Source organism: Brachycentrus maculatus, unplaced genomic scaffold (genome assembly GCF_059751285.1).
Source record: "Brachycentrus maculatus isolate JH-2025_06_01 unplaced genomic scaffold, ASM5975128v1 h1tg000378l, whole genome shotgun sequence".
Lineage (NCBI taxonomy): Eukaryota > Metazoa > Arthropoda > Insecta > Trichoptera > Brachycentridae > Brachycentrus > Brachycentrus maculatus.
Genome location: NW_028281127.1, coordinates 987,501 through 1,007,956, shown reverse-complemented (window position 1 = coordinate 1,007,956; position 20,456 = coordinate 987,501). Strand labels below are relative to the sequence as shown.

At 30.3% G+C, this 20,456-nt stretch overlaps 1 protein-coding gene across 7 annotated transcripts in view; it reads left to right on the top strand.

The window, feature by feature from the left end:
* The first annotated feature begins 1,301 nt into the window (after positions 1–1,301).
* The window catches only part of LOC148303237 (uncharacterized), a 177,912-nt gene continuing 158,757 nt past the window's right edge, over positions 1,302–20,456 (top strand). For 2 of the 7 annotated variants that reach the window (XM_088270280.1, XM_088270285.1), the window contains exons 1-2: positions 1,302–1,614; positions 2,213–2,365. In XM_088270280.1, coding sequence (XP_088126406.1) covers positions 2,357–2,365 — 9 coding nt within the window. In that variant the 5' untranslated portion in view covers positions 1,302–1,614; positions 2,213–2,356. The remainder of the gene's footprint in view (positions 1,615–2,212; positions 2,366–20,456) is intronic. The other 5 variants (XM_088270282.1, XM_088270287.1, XM_088270284.1 and 2 more) reach the window with 5 other exon arrangements.

Sequence of the window (20,456 nt, the reverse complement as noted above, 5' to 3'; positions counted from 1 at the left end):
TGGAATTGTGGGAGAAAAAACGTGGCTTTATTAAAGGGGTTCATTCGTGGGATCGAGATTTCAAGATTAATAGCGATTTTACCAATTATATACACGTAATTCCCGCCTCCATCATATAAAGGTAAGAGTATTTGTAAGGTTCAATTCCCATAGGGGGTCAAAAAAGTTGCAAGGTTTTTTAGCTCTAATATTTCTTTTAAATTACCTGTACTTTAAATGAAATAAATTACTGGTACTTGTACAAGATGAAAAAAAGATTATCAAATAACCATGGGTAAGGATGGGTAAGGTCACATATTATTTTTTGTAAGCATATTTTTCATATATTTTTTTGACATCTCATCAAAGATGAAAAATAACCCTCATAATTGGAGATAATCCAGATTTGTGAACAAGTATTTGGACACACTCAAAATGTTTTAACATTATTGTTATTTTTTGACTATTTTTTAAGAATACATATACAGAAAAAATATTTTTGTATTTTTTTTTAACTTCTTACTTTTCAATAACTCTTTTCTTTTCAAAACCATATTTTTTCAAAACCATACTTTGAAGAAAAACTGATTTTTTCAATGCAAAAACGGTGTTTAAGAAAAAATCAATTTTGTAAAATGTTGTCTGGATTTAGAGAAAATAAAGTTGCGACATAACGAGTACTGGGTCGTAATATTCTAATTAAAATTCGGAAAACAAATAAATTACAATTAAATTTAGAGTTGCCAGTTTGAAAAACCATAGATTTCATAAACGAAATCGAATTAATATGCATTGAAAAAATATTACTTGAAATTTGTCTACTATTTTCGAGTTATTCATTTCCAAATTTGTGGGTTAGGCTATTATTGCGCTGTGAATGTAACCTCGAATGATACATGTACATACTAAATACATAAAAATGTAACTTCTAAGCTCCGTAAAAATATATACAATGGCAGTTATAACCAGAAAATATGGCGTGAAATTTTCCAGGGGAAAAAATCCGTTTTAGTTGCGGAAATTTGAAAAATGGACGTGACGGTTATTACCCGTTTCTTAGTTAAATGCGTATTTAAGAATAGACCCACGACCTACAGACGAGAATTTCAGTCCCACAATCTGTGGAGTAGGACGGATTGGGAACTGAGGAGGAAGGAAAATCCCGTGTCGACATATTAATAATAATAATAATAGATACATATTCCGTAATAGTGCGACGGAAAAGCGCAGCCGAACGCGACCCGCGCGACGCGGCCGCCGCTGGCCGCATATTACGTTTCGCTTCGGCCATGCGCAATGGAAATTATTTTACCATATTCAGCAGTATTGATTTGGCGCGCGCGCTGCGTGTTGTGTGTCGTGCGTCGTGTGTCGGGATGTCTCGCCACTCTCTCATCACAGTAAAATAATAATGAATGCGAACGAATTCGATTAAAGTAATATAGCAGTGTCCGCCGGAATGGGCATTGTCCGCGGCGAGGTGCCCCGCTAAAGTCCGCGAGTTTGAAAATATCAGTATTTTGCGGTTTTAGAATGGTTTCGTCCCTTGCGGCAGGTTGTTTTTGCCAGAGAATCAGTAGGGTATTGGAACTGCATACAAACCCAGATTTCTGTCACTGCATAACATAATATAATGTAATATTTCAAGATAATTTACAACGATTCAGTCACATTTTTCCGATCGAAATAACACGCGAAATTCAAGATACAAAATTGAATTGTAACATGTTATTTGATCTCAGATCACAGCTAAATGATAACTTGTCCAGTTTTGTGGTTTATCTAGTGTAGTTATTAGAACCACTTAAATTATTTTTCATATATTAATACTCATTTGTGAAAAAAATGTGTATTGTTTATGAAACCAAATAATATTCTAGTTCGAGCGACTAGAAAATATATCTTATCTATAGTATACAAACATACTTATAAAACATGTTTGTTTTGTACAAATGCTAACTTACCTACACCATTATGATAAGTATTTGAAACTTTTAGTATTTATTTCATTTTGTACTTCGTTTGTACTTCACCAGTTTGTAATTCATTATGCGCGTTAGTGCGTAAAAGGAAAAATTTTACTCAATAAATTATTGCGTTTAAACTTTGACTTTTGAAAGTAATTACTAAAATCGAATAAATTATTCAAATTGTTTTATTACAAGTGTTGTGATACAAATCTCGGTATGTTAGTCGCCGGCTAGTGTTGTGATATAATGTTGTTTTTGTGCAGTTTCTACTTATATAAATTGTGAATAAAAATAACAGTATAAATTAACTGTCGATTGATAAATGCTGGATAACATTCCGTGAACGAAGACATTCCCCAAGGCCGATTGAGATGTTCTCGTGATCTGTGAAGAATACAGTTCGCAATATGGCTAAGGTAAAACTAAGACAAATTGTTTCACAAGTTGCGAATGTTGAAATAAACATATAAATACGTATACGGGCCATATACACAGGTGCGGGTCTCTTCTAAGTTGTTGTAATGATAGATGATATTTGTTCATACTCGTTGTTTATCATTCCTTCACATCTACCTACCTGCAAGGTTGCCACATTCCGCTTCAATATTCTTATCGCCTATTAAAGTAAATATACTACACGAATTTATTATTTTGAAAGTGTCCGAAATAAGCCTTCAAAAATAAATCAAATATTGTATTTGTGTCGTGCCTTGATTTTAAAAATCACACAAATGAAGACAATGTGATTGGTATTACGCTTCAAATGCTAGAACATTATTAAAATATCAGAATTTAAAATATGAGACCAACAAATAACAGAACCTGGCATTCAAACATTTTTTAATTCAATTATGAATAGGATAGTTAAAATAATCAAACGCGTGTAGTACGAATAAATATTATAAAATATAAAACTTTGAACAGGAATATATGAGATATTTGCACACGGACAACGTAATAGTATTGAATAGTGTATTTTAAAAGTTTATTATCAGATAATAAATCAATAGCGCCCAGAATTACCAAAGATATCTATCTTTCAACGTGCTCAGAGATAGCACCTACATATTATTGTAAATTGAAATGTCGTTTGATTTGAAACACAGATATTTAGATTTAGAATTTCATACAATAGGTAATATACAGTTGTATATCTACCATAACCCGTATTGTGTACTTTATTACGATAGCTATTTGCGAAACGTATAAAGTTACATAGAAGGAAAGGAAGCGTCTAAATTGTCGTTTCCTGTTCACTATTGATTCTTGTACGATACCACAATAACGCATTTTAACTTGTTTGTATTTAAATATTTGTGCATCGAATTTTACGGAGAAATCAGTGTTCAAGTTCTCATCTCAATAGCAAAAATGTAGATACGTGAATAAATCTTTCGGTAATTATATATTATTCTGGTTCAATGGACAAATTGGACAACCCTGAATCCACTTACGCTCCGACACTGTAATTTGGAGCAAAACTAATTTAAATTTAATTAAATCATCCCAAAGTAATCAATATTATTTAATAACCGGCTACGGAACATAGGTTTAAAGTTATATGTAATAAAATATAACCGTTCCAGTCATATTATGTACATTTATTACGGTTTATTATTATAATGTAAGTTGTCATTCACAGTTGGGTGGACATCAATGGTTATATTCAATATATTGTAGAAGTTAATATGCTTCGGATAGGATAAGAAACGATGTTATCATTTTGTTCAAAATAATACGCCGAATTTTTATTTTTATTTCTGTTGACCGTGACGCGAAACAATAAAACAATGCTACTGACGAATGACGACCCCCTTCATCATATAAATTGTCGTTCCAGTTGGTTGTATAGTTTCTATGGGGATCCCGGCTTCAATAACATCATTTAATTATTATTATTATGTCACACGTAACTAATAAATAACTTTCAAAATGGGCTAAGACTGGGAAACTGATGTATGTACAAGCATATTACGATTAAATAATTAAAAAAGTAAACCGGTTTGATTACATTCTTTGTATTATAGTAGTACATTTATTTTCGCGATAATCATTTAATTTTTGTGACTAAATAACTAGGTGTAGACTTTTTTGAATGAACGAAATTATTATAAAAATTATTTCGTTTTACAAAAGGTATAATCGGCGAAGCCTATATAAAATACTCAAATTGTACAATAGGTATTTATACAAACCTACCTTATGAATTTTGTCTCGATTATTGTTCAACAAAATACAATGATTAAAATCATAACATTAATCTCATATTTAATTTAATTTGCACAGTAACAAATTGTGCAAATAAAGACATACAGTAATATACATATTTCATATGGAAAGAAAAAAAAACAAATTTTAATATTTTATCCTTTATTGCATATGTGTCGATTGTATAACAATATAAGTGTATGATATAATATATTAATAGATAGTAATTTTTTTAGTAAAATCTGAATTAAATTATTTTGAGAAATAAAAAGACTTTGTTCAATATTCAAAACAAAATCTGTCTCAAACTAAGAGAGTTCGTTTTTAACGGCTTAAATGGTTTTTATATTCTTTATTACTTTCTTTTCCTCTTTTATTTTGACCCATGATTTATTTTGTAATTCGTGTATGTAGTAATTTTTGTATAATGTATATTCAAAACTGCACGTGTAATGGGATTATTACCAAATGTGTGAATAATCAGTAAATGTGTTAAATAAATGAGTACCAGAAATTTCCATTAAAAATAACTGTTCCAAGAGTAACAACATTTTGAGTGTGTACAAATACTTGTTTACAAATCTGGAATACCTTTGATATACAATTCTTGTACAATGTTTCAAAATTGGATCATATATAAAGAATTTTCAAAAAAATTCAGTAGTGTGGTTGTCAATCATGGGTAGAATCAGTGAATGTTACACGTGTATAAAGTATCACTTAAATCAGCCTATGACGGCCGTAAGCCCCGTAAATGCCCAGACTTCTTCTAATATTCTTCTTCATTTATGTTGAGATGTCAAAAAAAAAATGTTCCAATAGTCACTAACTCAATTGTATCAATAAAGTTATTTAATGTCATTTGTAGAATGATCAAATGATCATTCGATCTGTTTGAAATGCGTCCAGATGCCTTTCGGAATTGATATCTCAATACAACCAACGCGTTTAGATTGTAATCTTTTTCTATGCGGTTTCGTTTTTTGATGGGCCGAAAGATAAAACACACGGCTGCTCGGCCCGGCCGATACATGGAGGTGTTTTTACGAAATGTGTTTACAAAAAAGAAAGTTGTTTAGATTTGAGAGTATAACGCCGCATGGCTGCCAAATGCCGGGTTTTTACATTCGAGCTGTTGCACGTATTTTCTATGAAATAACCAGGTACTTACAGTGCGAACTTGCATTAACTTCTGCTTCCTCATTATCAATCGGTGGTAATATCAACAAAATGCACGCGATTTTCCTTTGACGATGCCGCTACGAGTACATTATCTTAGACATAATTTTTAAACAATACTTTAACTCTTTAATCGAAAACATACAAGCATGAAACATAAAGGTGGGGACTGACCGGATCATTTCGTCGTAACGTAACGTCGTAACATCGCTCGCGGCGAGCATCAGCGAGCATCCGAAACTATGGATGGAGCGCACGGCTCGCTGTACTGACTGCCTGAATGCTCGCATCGTAACGCGTTACGTTACGGCGAAATGTGGAGGTCAGTCCCTACCGTTAATTTCCACATAAGTATTTATTTACGAAACAATCGGCGGGTATGTATGAGGAGATTCATGAACGTGGAAGAGGCGAAGAATGTTTGCAAACACAGAGTGGTGTGGCGTTCTATTCAGAGAGAATTCTAGGCAGATAGCCTACCTCTGCGGGATAGCGGCGCGATGGTTAGTTATAAAGTTAGTATTTATTTTAATCATTTGAAAGAGTGCTTCCTTTATACGGTATAAAAATATCATGACATAACTTCAAAATAGCATTCAAATTTGTATAAGTAGATATTTGAAAAATTAGATTCGTTCAAACATACAAATTGGTTCTAAAATTCACTTAATTATTTTCAAGTTAATAATGAATGGTTTTCATTCATACATTCATACATTCACGGAAATAATAAAATAATCTAGTATAATACTACATATTTATCAGTTTAAAATTAACCAAAATCCAATATACAGTGCACGACTTCTTTTGTTTTATACATATTTTAATAAATTTATTCAGCTGTTGCTTTTCAACGGACTATTAATAAACACCATACATACAAAATAAAATCACAATAAGAAGAACGTATCGTTTCACTCGATGTAAATTGTGTGTAAAAAAATATTTTAAATATCCGCACGTAAAATAACGTATTACAGGTTTTTTCTCCTCTCTCATAATCAACTTTTTTAAGGGGCTTGTAACGTTTTTCAGCAATACAGCTCGTCAACCATCTAGCAGTATTTTCGACATCAAATGTTCAATATGTGATCCACCATGTGTGGCTCAATAATTGCTTGTTACGGTTTGTGCACACATTGTATATTCAAGAATACTCGCCGAAATCCTTTTGGGTGTAGGATAAATTTAAGAAAACAATTTTATGTATATAAAAAATGTGTTCTTATTGCATGTACAAATATTTCAATTACATACGATTTTTGTAGACCTAGTTAACCCGTTATTAACCTTTCCCTTACGGTGCCATAAAACTTCCGCGTATAACGGTGATATGTATTTTGTACACCATATGAAAATGTGGTTTAAAAACGGGAAAAATGTAAATATTCCTAAATGTAGCTGTTATTGACCATAGTTGAAGTTGAAATATAAAAAAATTGTTATGTTAGCTCTGGTAATCTGAGAACTAGAAAAAAATACATCGCAAGTAGCCTCAATAGCTAGTGTAGCGACATGACCGCCGCGAAAGACGATCTGCGCATTACTGGCGCAGTAAACACGCGACGATATGCGCGTATACGCAAAGCACGGCACACTGAGAAACGTTTGTGTATTGGTGATTTTATCCCCGATTTTTCCACAAATTATTTATTTCTATCACTGCAAATTAATAACTTTTTATTTTAATACTTTAATGTAATACATAATTATATTACGGAGGAATACATAATTTTTGACTCCGTATCTCAGTTAAAAGTCGAGTTTTAGTAAATACATCCATCACCGGGAGGGAAGGTTAAAATATGAATCAAGTTTTGGTACAGTGTTGACTCTAGTTTTAGAGTGGAACTTTAAAACTCTGAATAAGAGTTTTCGTAACTAAACATGGGACCATAATCCGACCTAAGGATGAATAAAAAACAATGTGGATAAGGTCATGATGTATGGCAATATCCAGGTGATATTTGCCAATGATGATAAATTTGAAAATGTTTCTCATCAAAGGCAATAAATAACTTACGTTACTTGATTGATAAGTTAATCAGAGATGTCAATCAATTTTATTAATCAGTTTAATTATCTTAAACATAATAAAAAAAGTCTACCAAATAGTTTTAAAAGAAATCCTTATCTACATGAATTTAGCGCGAGGACATTTCGTTGCACTAAAAATGTATTACTTTGAAATTAAATAAGTTACACCAAAAATATGTATATGGCAAGTCTTCTGCTTCAGACGTTAAACAATCGATAATTAATAATTGTCCGCCTCAATAGAGTACTGGTTAACGTGCTAGGCTACCATACTGGAGGTCCCGGATTCGATTCTCAAGAGCGTCAGAATCAATATTAGTGATTTTTCGGTGGAATATTTATTTAATATGACTCTAGACTGGTACCTGAAGCGGAAGACTTATGACCTTTCCTTCGTGTATTTAACGATCAACAGAACACTGCTTCTATGCGATGCAGTACCCTATGCACCATTGGGTCCATATAAGGGAGAGAAGAAGAATTAATTATTAATGAATAAATAATTAATTTATAATTAATATTATTTAAAAATAGGCAAAATTACATATATATCCAGTCGGAAATCGAACCGGAATTCTCTCACACGATACTCAAATGCAGGAAAAAGAGTTTATTACTTTGTCTAATCAATAAACTTGTATTGAAAAACTGACAATATCTGTCGAAACCAGAGATAAGAACCACATTTTGCGTGCACAGAAATGTTAATATCTTTTTCATTACCCCGAGTGAGTTAATTATAAAAAAAAGTAAAGTACACCGAAAGGTATCGAGTTCAGTTTAAACCAGGTTTATTAGATCAAAAGACTTGCACATGTGGAGCGCATATTTGCGTTTGCTAATCGTATATCGCTCACTCCTTTCAAGAACGTCATAAATCAAAAATCGTCAATTTTCAGTTGTGCATGTTTTCGGAATGCCCAGGAAATGTACTATATCCCAGCAAAAGAGGCATATTTTTAACTTAATATTTACCCGCTACAGGGCAGAAAGTGTTGTTTTTGCATTTTGAAGAAAAGGCATTGTTGAATTATTTTTTCAAATAAACTTAATATTTTTCAAATGGAGAAAGAACCGTCAGGTTTTACTTAAAAAGATCTGTTGCACAGTTAAAAGTTTGGTAAGTGGCTTGATATTTATTTTTAAAACATTGTATTATATTTTTAAACTTTAAAAACGTTCTCCTGAAAAATCTGGTTTTTTCATTTATGACGTTCTTGAAAGGAGTGAGCGATATGTTAAAATTTTACTTTATTTACAGAAATTATGATACACATACAGGTTGGCGCAAAGCTGATCACCCTATCGAAAGATATTATAATTTTTGCTAATGTCGTCGTACGTCAATCATATTTGAAATTTGTGAACTAAACAGTTGCAGTATACAAAGTATACAGATTGATAACGGGCACAAATGTATATCAATACTGGCGGCAGCCACTTGACGAATATCATCTTTTGCACTTAACGGAAAAAATTGTAAAGGTCCAAGTAAAGATTTTCATTACTCAAAATATATATTTTTTATTTTCTAGAAGAGTTATTCATGAACAAAATTGGATGATTAATTTTGCGCCATCCTGAATCTGTTTGTATAATTCAGCTGTCTAGTTCACAAATATCAAATATGATTGACGTAGGACGCCATTTTCACAAATTATAACATCTCCCGATAGGGGGATTTATTTTGCGCCACCCTGTATATGCTGAGCAAATATATTCATTAGAAACCATCGCCATTTTTCAATGGTTGACAAAATTAAGACCCCCATTATGCCTGTAGTCTCATATATTCAGTTGAGTCAATATCCTTTGAGCAGTTACAAAATGAAAGGAAATACGGAATGATCACCATTGCTTCATTTACCTAATGAAGAATGACGTCATTTAAGTCACTCCTGAGAGGATGGTGTACGAGGAATGAGTAATATATGTATCTCATTGTGACGCGGTTTTCTAAATTACTGAAAGTACTATTTAGAGACTTCCTCACGTACACTGAACTCTCATATTCAGTGGTTCATAAAGATAAATAAAGATTTATGATTCAGCAACGCCATTAAATTTGGACAAATGATTGTGTGCATTTATCACAGATTTATTCGTTTTTATAAAGTGATATGGTTCAGAATTTTCAATACAATATTTAGACACAATATTACGGTGTAGTTCCAATATATGAAAAAATGGCAATTCCGAATGGACCAATTTAAAATACCGATTATTGAAAATAAGTTGCGTATTTTTCAACGCCATGCGTTTTCTTTACAGCGATACTCTTATATGATATATTGTATATTCTTCTATAAATTGTTAAAGAGTTACACAAAGGTACCTACTTGTAATGTACGTGATGTCTTTAATATTGTATTCCACCTACTATCTACATATATGTTTTCTTATTCATCGTGTCAATAAACGTTGTTGACACAATGGTTGTTTGTTAAGAAGTATTCGTAGAATGTTAAAATTTATCAAAATTAATTTTTGGAATAATTCGCTGAATATTAAAATGTTTATCATTGCCAAATGAATGATAAATTATCATAACTTAAAAGGACAATAATTTAACTAAGGTTTAATGTAAATTGCAAATAATATCGGAAATAAAATGATTATAATGTTTTTTTATGAAAGGTAATAGACTTCTTGTGCTTTAATAGATCAATAATTATAATAATTGTACACTTAGATCAAAGCATTAATATTTATCTAGATCCATGACTTGTACAAGACGATGAAATCGTTAAAAACCGGATTCAAGTTATTTATATTATTAAAACGTTCTTTCAAATATTTTAAAGTACAGTACGAAATATAATAATTACATACTACGAGCTTAGATCTGGTTTTCTAGCTACTAAATAGCAGTACCTAAGTAGCTAAAATTTTATATATGGGTACGTATTTTATTATTCTCTTTTTCTTAAAAATGTTTTACTTTCTTATTGCTAAAAAATCGTGACAATACTATTTGCACGTCATGGGATTTTTATTTACTCGAGATCTTTTCCTAATATTAGTATATTTCTGAGCGAAATAAAACTCTCCGAATGATGTAACCCGTGACGTCACTTCTCCCTTGGTGAGTCATGCCACCCTCTATACAGAATCTCCTTGGAAAGCAGATGGTTAAATGTACCCCCTCTTTGCTGTACTCTGCCCACAATGAAGAAATAAAATATATTACCCTGTGTTATACGGACTAAACTGAACTTATCATATTTTTTATTTATTTATTTATTTTTTATTAACTCCTGTAATTGGAGATAATCCAGATTTTGTGAACAAGTATTTGGACACACTCAAAATGTTGAACTTATATATATTAAACATGAAAACGTTCGACTGTTTTCGACGTTTTAAAAAATACATATAAAAAGTGTGTTAATAGTTTTGGTTTTACAATTCCCAACAAAAATACGAGTAAATATCAGTTATTTCTTTGCTTGATTCCAAAATGGCCATTGAGTTATTTTGAAAAAAAAAATAATAAATATATTTTTTAACATTTCTGGTAAACAATTTTTATCCGTTTTAGTAGGCAATGGTTGTCATGTTTTGTCATGCACTAGGTCTTGTGTTTGATTCCCGATTGGTTCAGCATTAATATAACTGTTTTTATAGTGTAATGTGTGCTTAATACCCCTACTAACCTTTGAAGTGCGTAATTAACGATCAAAATAATGCTGCATTATTCGGTGATAAAACGATTCAGAGGACAGTAAATAATATATTGAGGGAATATTCTCAAACCCAGAATTCATCTCACCGGAGACCATCGAAGAGGTCACATGTCTGTTCACGCCCGATTGTTTTAAAAAATGCATATTGGATATTTTTTGTTTTTTTTTGGAATATAAATAGAAAAACATTTTTTTTACTCAATAACCTCTTAATAACTCCTGTCTTTTAAAAACTGTATAATTATTTCGAAAAATCATATTTTTTCAATGCGAAAGCGGTGTTTTCAGACAAAAATCAATTACGTAAAATGTTGCCAGGATTTAGAGATAATTAAGTTGCGACTTAACTAATACTGGACCTGAAGGGATTTTTGCTGTGCCCAAGACATATCGTAGTCATACAGGAGAAAGTGACCAAGTGCATTGTTTTACAAAAACGTAATCTTTGACTATTTGATATCTTACTAGCTTAATATTGCCCTGAAAAAAACCCAAAGGATTTGAAACTTGTAAGTATAATATATTGACTTGTTAAAAATGACTACCTGCATTGGTGTTTATTTTTTTGCCGAGCAAAAGTGACTTAAATGGCCCTCCTGAGCATTTTGCGTTTTGGTAGTTGGTCACTTTCTCCTGTACGACTACGATATGTATATGTACATATTTTGAAAATGTTTTTTTAATGTGCTATGGCTCAAGTTATGAGGGTTAAAACTATATGGGCGCTTTCAGCCTGTTAATGATAACATACGTAATATACAAAAAATCCATATATCACGGAAACGTAAATTAAGCTTAATAACAGGAAAATAAAAGATCCTTGAGTATAATAACACATAATTTGAGGACAATTAATGAAAATGCCGGGAAAATAAATGCGCTAAGCACGCAGCTCTGCCTTTAGATTAGTGATACGAGTTCTACGTATCTCGAAATGTGATGTGCAATTCGTGTGGGTGTACACGGGTATTTCTGTATGACAGAAGGATTTTTTTTTGCAAAATACTAATTTAATTAATTCAAATAATTTTAATGTAACGGTATTGACGCTGTAGAGTCGTAAAAATATACCAGGTTGTTTGTTACTTTCAAAAACCAAATCAATGACGAAGGAAAAAAATAAAGTCGGATTTTAAATACATTACCATTTTGTAAGATTTCGTAATAAAGGTTTGAATCCTTACAAAAACAATGAGTTATTTTTGGCATCTCAACATAGATGAAAAATATTATGAAAGTCTAGGCATTTACAGGTCTTATTACCTGTCATAGGTTGGTTGAGTGATCATTTTATACACGCGTAACATTCACCATTCTAGCCATGATTGACATCCACACTACTCAAAAATTTGGAACTCAAACATATATCATAAATCTCATGTCGCTTCTTATTTGAGTTTGCGGCAGAATCTATGGTTGATTTGAGAAAGCTTTTATTTAGCTAATACTGTGTTTACAGACTTCCATATTCTTCATCTATGTTGATATGTCAAAAAGTAAAAACAACTCCTATTTGGAAAAACCCAGATTTTGAACAAGATTTGGACACACAAAATGTTGTCTTTTCGTTGCATTTCAATGCAATAATGTAATATATAAAACTTAACATATTAACATATAAAACTTCTTATATTATGGCTTTTCTCCGTCTGTGTAATAATGCCTTTTTTTTAAAAACCCTTACCCGCACCCCAATGGTGCATAGGGCACTGCGACATATAAACTCAGTGTTATCTTGATCGTTTACACATGAAGGAAAGGTGATCAGCCCTCCGCTTCAGGTACCAGTCCAGGGTAATATTGAATAAATATTACAGTGAAAAAATCACTTATATTTATTTTACCCCCCTTGGGAATCGAACCCGGGACCTCCAGAACGGCTACCGAGCGTGCTGACCATTACACTACGGAGGCGGACGTAATGCTTATAAATAAATATATTATTGAACATCTGTTTAGTTATGTATGTAATATAATTTCAATGTGATTCCATTGAATAGTTATAAATAACAAGTCAATAAAACTAACGATATTACAAGGTTGCGTAGAGAGTACGGCTGTCCAAACTTAAAACACAGTAAGGGCCTTTTTTTTATAGCACGTTTTTTTGCATTTTTGGACTAAGTAGAATCTACTTAGTCCAAAAATGCAATAAAAACGTACTACAAAAAATGTCCCTTACTGTGTTTTGAGTTTGGACAGCTGAGTAGGTATTGTAGTATTTTCCTATACCTACACGTCACGTACCTGCATCTACATAAGCCCATAACTGGGAAGACAGACATCATGAGTGTTTTATGATTTTGTCTCTAGGATAGACAGTATAAAAAGTTTGAGAAATAACTTCAATTGAAAAAACTGAAATATTCGAAATAATTATTTTTAATTAAAAGTATTTTTTTTCGACATCTCATCAAAGATGAAGAAGAATATGGAAGTCTGGGCATTTACGGGGCTGACGACCGTCATAGGCTGGTTTAAGTGATCACTTTATACACGTGTAACATTCACCAATTCTACCCATTATTGACAACCACACCACTCAACTTCTTGGAAGTTCTATATATATATATATATATATATATATATATATATGAACCAATTTTAAAACATTATTCTTGAATCACTAGAACTTCACTAGAGACATCTATTGGTGAGATGAAAAGAATATTTTTATGAAGCAAAAACTCTTTAATTAGTATGTGAGGTCCGAATCCTGGATTATAATCACACACCTGAGAAACGCCAGAAAATATCATTTTCATTTTTATTATTTAAGCTTATAATTTGACCAGATAATTTATTTATTTGTAATTGGAGATAATCCAGATTTAGTGAACAAGTATTTAGACACACTCAAAATGTTGTAATATTAAAATATTATAATTACAGTGAAAAGTTGACTAGTTAAAAATATATGTAAACAGTGGAACCTCTCATAACGAGGATCTCTCGTGACGAGTTATTTGCATGACGAGCAACAACAAAAAAGTGAAAAAGTCGCTCCCTTAACGAGCGACATATCGCATAACGAGTTACAGAGAAAGGGCTAGTCCCTTTTTCACGACATTAACTTGTGAGCCGGGACTTCCACGCCAGTCAAAACAAAAAAGTTCCGTTTAACGAATGTTTCACTAAACGAGAAAGATTCTGATACGAATTATGTTCGTTATGAGAGGTTTCACTGTATAACTGAAAAAGTTACTTTGAACTTTTATTTCTAACGAATTTGGGATTTTTAAGTAGGCTGTCGAATCAGTATCGTCAGGAAGCAAATGATACCGAAAAAAAACTAAACTAACTAACTAACTAACCATCACGCCGCTTCCCCGCAGGGGTAGGCAGAGAGAATAGAGCGCCACATCCTTGCAAACATTCTTCGCCTCTTCCACGTTCATGCATCTCCTCATACATACCCGCCGATTGTTACGACTCCTAACCTGACCAATAAAAAAAACGAAAATGTGATTAATATTAGATTTTTTTTGCCGAATAGAAGTTATGATAAAATTTTCTTCACTGCTTAGATAAAACGTCAACTTCCACATGTAATTGATGCACAGGAATTTTCTTTTCTGCAAATATTGTTGTACATGTAAGGATTTATTAAATTCTTTTTCGCAGATATATAGTTTACAAAATATTTGTTCTTCACAGTTGAACTTATTTCTTTTTTCATTATACCGTTTTAAATCAAATATATAAAAAATATTTTTCTCTCTTAACCTAGATTAAATACATCGCACTTATTTGGTATATAACGTACAAACTGAAATAACAGTTATACAAAGTAAATTACGTCAACTATCAACTATCAAATAATACCAAAAGCGATCTCACATCATTTGGGTTGGGATAGAATCACCGATTCAGTGAGTCAGTTTTTCCAATAGGTGTGCTATCTCAGCTATAAAATTATAATATATATATATATATATATATATATATATATATATATATATATATATATATATATATATATATATATATATATATATATATATATATATATAATTTTATAGCTGAGATAGTTTGGGCATGTAGAACGAATGAGTGTGGAAAGAATCGGTAAAACAAATTTATGAGGCGAATGTAATTGGAAAAAGGAGCAGAGGAAGACCGAGAAAAACTTGGCACTATCAGGTATGCCAAATACTTGAAAGCGGTCAAGTTAGGATTCGAAACATTCGGCGGGTATGTATGAGGAGATGCATGAACGTAGAAGAGGCGAAGAATGTTTGCAAAGACAGAGTGTTGTCGCATTCTATTCTCTTCTGGGTAATCTTCTTAATTAATTCAAGTCTTTGTGGAATGGATGTATGCTTATTTTTGTGAATATAATTTCATTAATTTTGATTTGGTAGTCACTTTGTGTTAACACCTTTACATTTTAATTAAAATTTTACTTGGCAATTACAAGTATTTCTGTCAAATAAAAAATTGTGAATATAATGTTATTTCAACGATATAATTTATCGTCAAAAAGAATTTTCTCAGTAATATAATATATAGTTATTAAATTAAATAAATACACAAGTTATACAGATATTTAATTTAAATCTCTTATATAATTATTTCAATTAAATAATGCGGTAGCTCCAAAATTCAACAAAGTAACAATCCAAATACGATTTGGTCTCTGGACCCACCATAATTCTATGTTAATTTTCGAATACCAATTCCGAAGTGCGCATTAATACAAACAGTATTAATACTTCGGTTACATTCTAATACCAAATATTGAATGGTAATTATTGAAAATCACTTGGAAATACGAAATTTTATATGATAAATAGTCATAATGCAATCTTTTTTTGGTCCGTCCGTAGGAAGAATGAAGTTGATATTTGGAGACGAGTCGTAAAACCATTTTAATTAACCAATTTAAATATTTTAGTTGATACTACAAAAAAAGAATCATGATATTCTTATATAATCTTAACATTTAAAATAATACAACAAAAATTTATTAAATTTGAGATGGTTTTTTAAAATTAATTTTAAGGAAAAATAGCATAGTTTTTTTGCTACGATTGTTCGTTTTAACAATTTTTATTGTATTTAAATAGTTTCACAAAATCATCACCTTTATCATTGTGTTTTTTGTGTTAATTTGTAAATCTATTCTTAGTTTCTATTTATATGTATTAATGATGAAGGTAAGTTAAGTTAAACGGTTCAAATATAATAATCAAAAGTAAAAGTGGTGTTAAAGTAAATTTGAGTTTTATTAGTTTTTAAGTAAACACTTTTTATAGTGGTTTAATACTGTTGCAAAACGGTAGTTTTTCATATATTAACAAGACATTTCTACCTATTTAATATCTTAGTATATTCTTGTTACGCTGTGCTTTTCGAAAAAAAAGACAATTTTTTTGTTGTGTTTTTTTTTATATATTTTTATTTCTCATGTAAAATAGGCATTTTATCTTTTTGAAGTTGTTTTTAATAAATGTTTAAAATGGATCTTAAATTTATATTTCTTACATTACATTTAAATTATTTAATAATAAATAATAATAATAATAATAAAACCCTTATCCGCACCCCAATGGTGCATAGGGCACTGCGTCATATAAACGCAGTATTATCTTGATCGTTTACACATGAATGAAAGGTGATCAGCCCTCCGCTTCAGGTACCAGTCCAGGGTAATATTGAATAAATATGACAGTGAAAAAATCACTAATATAAATCACTAAGTCCGCCTCCGTAGTGTAATAGTCAGCACGCTCGGCTACCGTTCTGGAGGTCCCGGGTTCGATTCCCAGGGGGGTAAAATAAATATTAGTGATTTTTTCACTGTCATATTTAATAATAAATAAAGTTTACATAAATGCCTAAAATAATTTTACTTACTTAAAAAAAATCTTATTCAGTCCATTAATTTTTAAAGGAAATAATAATTATTTTAAATATATTCAAAATATTATTAAAATTTGTTATTATTATTTATTCCTTTTATTCCAATCAATTGTAACTTCGATAAAGTAAGATATTGCAATCGAATGAGAAATAAAGTGAAATTTTCAAGTGCATTTAAAATTAATATGAGAACTGGCACAGTTCTCAAGCAAATTAAAGGAAATTTCTTAATTAGCTTTATGTACTATGTTCTCTTTTTTTAACACATAAAGCACGGTTGCATTTTGAATGGTGAAAATAAAGACTTAATATATATTTATTTTTATTATTCTAAAACACGTGCTCTGTAATTAACAGTGACCGTAATAATTTACCTTCACAATAGGTTTACCATTTCAATGGGTTTTAATATTTTTTCTGACGGGTTTTTAATAAGACCTTTTTAAATTTTTAAAATAAGTAGTGATATATTATAAAAAAAGTTTAAAAATTAATGTATACTGAATGTAAAACTTACGATCTGTTTATTAGTTTATTAGCATGTATGGATAAACACTACCCTTTCAAGCATGTATGGATAAACACTATTTAGATTATATTAACCTTTTTACTTACTGGAAAAAAAACTTTAAAGGGCATTGCAACGTAGAACATATTTCATATGCATTTCTATTACCACAAACTCACGAATAATTTATTTATGATTTTTTTTTAAATAACACAAAACTATATATTTTTATTTATTGGCAAAGCACCCACAATTGAGTGATACATGAAACTAGATTAATTATTAATATTCTACTTTAAAATTTCCCCCATGTTTATTTTTATTATATGATTGACATTAACAGTATGATGAAATTTGTTTCACAGTGATTTTATTTTTGGCACATTGTTTTTATCTTAATTGATATATCGGGAAATAAATATCTGTGAAAATACGACGTTTCGATCACTTTCAAGTTACACAAAATATAAGCCAACGTAGTTAAGTATTTTATAAAAAAAAATACATCGCTATGATCAGATAAAATACTTCTAACTAGATGAACACATAAAATTAAATTTCATAAAAACCTAAAATATAATGTCATGAGCTTAATTTTTTAATCAGAACATTCATATGTTTTTCATATACAAATAATTTGAACTGAATAAGTTCTTTTTCAACGCAAGGTTTCATTATATCTGTAAGTATACAATATATTTCATTAGCCAGTAGAAATTTACTCTACTCAACGTCTGTATATATTTTCTCGTTTCTAATAACATTCCATTGCATCCTTTTATTATCTAAGTATTCTTATTACATACTTATTTCTACAAAGAACCGAGAGAATGCTTTTTGCGAAGGTCTTAGTACGTGATGGTATTCGTCTATGAAAAGTAAAGAAACATAATCCGGCAATTATCTTATTAATGTTCTTATTTCTTATAATGAAACAGTATTAGGAAATTTTCGATGTGCGAATTAAAACAAATGACTAGATTTTTCTTGTGCAAAATCTTCGTGTTTACAATATATTTTTGATAAATTAATTTTAATTGCTAAATTTTAAATGCTTTTTTTTTGGTATTAGTGAAAGTTATTTGAATTAATATGTCAGTAAAAGTGTGATAATTCCAACCAACGAAAAGCATAAAAATAATTTAGGCTTGTAATTTCTGTAATAAATATTAAACGTGATAAAGTAGTATAGTGACGTATGCAAAGGGTGTAATTACATTCAAGTCAATTCGGAGAAACGAATAGTATTATTTATTTATTGCTTATTGTAATTTTGAACGCCTCACTAAGCACGACCCATGACTAGAGATAAATTACATTGTAAAATATGTATATATATAATATATATATATATATATATATATATATATATATATATATATATATATATATATATATATATATATATATATATATATATATATATATATATATATATATATATATATATATATATATATATATATATATATATATATATATATATATATATATATATATATATATATATATACATGTATATAATTTTTCATATATTATAATGTAAATTATATATTTATATGATATTACATTCAAGGCCGAATACCAGTTTATTCAGTTATTTTGTCAGCTTTTAATTTTTTTTGATGAATGATTTTCTATTTGACAGACTCATCATTAAAATTGAAATTATTTTAATTTAAATAAATACCCCAAAGTCTATTGATTCAAAACTCGGCTGACTGAATTTTGCCTAAAAAACTCGAAATTCACATTCACCAAAAATATTATACATATTTAACATGTAGTTATCTTTCAGCGATGAGGTCCAACCTTGCATTCCCTGCTCTGTCACACCTTGATTCCATTTTTTTTACCTCGGTACTATATGTATATATTAACAAAAGGATAAGCCATAATGTACTTACGTATTCATATAAACTATCAGAAATTGGATAGCCATTAGGTACCTACATATTCATATATCGTGTTATACAAAAAAGTGATTTAGTGGTAAATTGATAACCTGAGTTTACTGGTGAATTTATGGCTGCTCTGTCACGATTCTATTCCTCTTCTTCAGCACGTACTTGCATGCTAAAAAATACTATACGACTGTAGAACGTTTCAATGCATAATATACTCGCACATTTAAAAAAAATCCACACATAAAATATGTGTACAAAACCACAAAATGCGCTTAGAATATCATAAATTTAATGTTAAATCTTGTACTATTAAAAAAATATTTGGTAATGATTTAATCCACTTACCTTCCTTCTGAAATTTTCTCTTTTTTACTTGTAATTTATTCTGAAGAGATTTTTAAATTACATATTTTTTATCGAAACAGTATGTTGAAAATAGGCATAAATCAAGACGACAGCTAATATAACAGAGTTGGAGTCCTTAAATTTTCGATTTTTACTACCAATACCCACTCCCAAATAATTATACAAAAAGGGTCTATTTACTTGCAAAAAATTACTAGACTATCAGGAAATAACTTATTTAGCACTTTATTTCATCGACAAATATAATTACCTAGAAGTGTGGAAAGTTTAAAATATCTACTGTAAGTATGGTATAGTTACACCGTATAGGTGTATTTATGATACGATCTTTCTTGAAATTAAGAAACTAATCATATGAACCATTTACCCTTCTAAATTCCGGTCGGAAGCTTTTAGCTGATAAAAGTTCTCAGTATAAATATATGTGTGTTACATCAACCCATGAAATAATTTGTCAAATTGAATTACAGAACGAAAAAATGTCACCACGTCACGAAACAAAGTCACGGAATATACAAAAAGCAGAATGAGCAAGATTTTGCCAAGAGTCTAACTTCTACCGCCTTCAGAAAAGTTTCTTTTTAATTTCTTGTAAATTTTGTGATGACTTCGGATGTGAAGTATGCGTGTTTTAGCATCTGAATAAGTACCTATTTGTCCTCAGGAAGGCAGTAATTTAGTTTAGTTAAGTCGTAGCACTGGGATCCAACTGGAATTGGTACATATTACGAATTAGCTAATGAACTAGTGG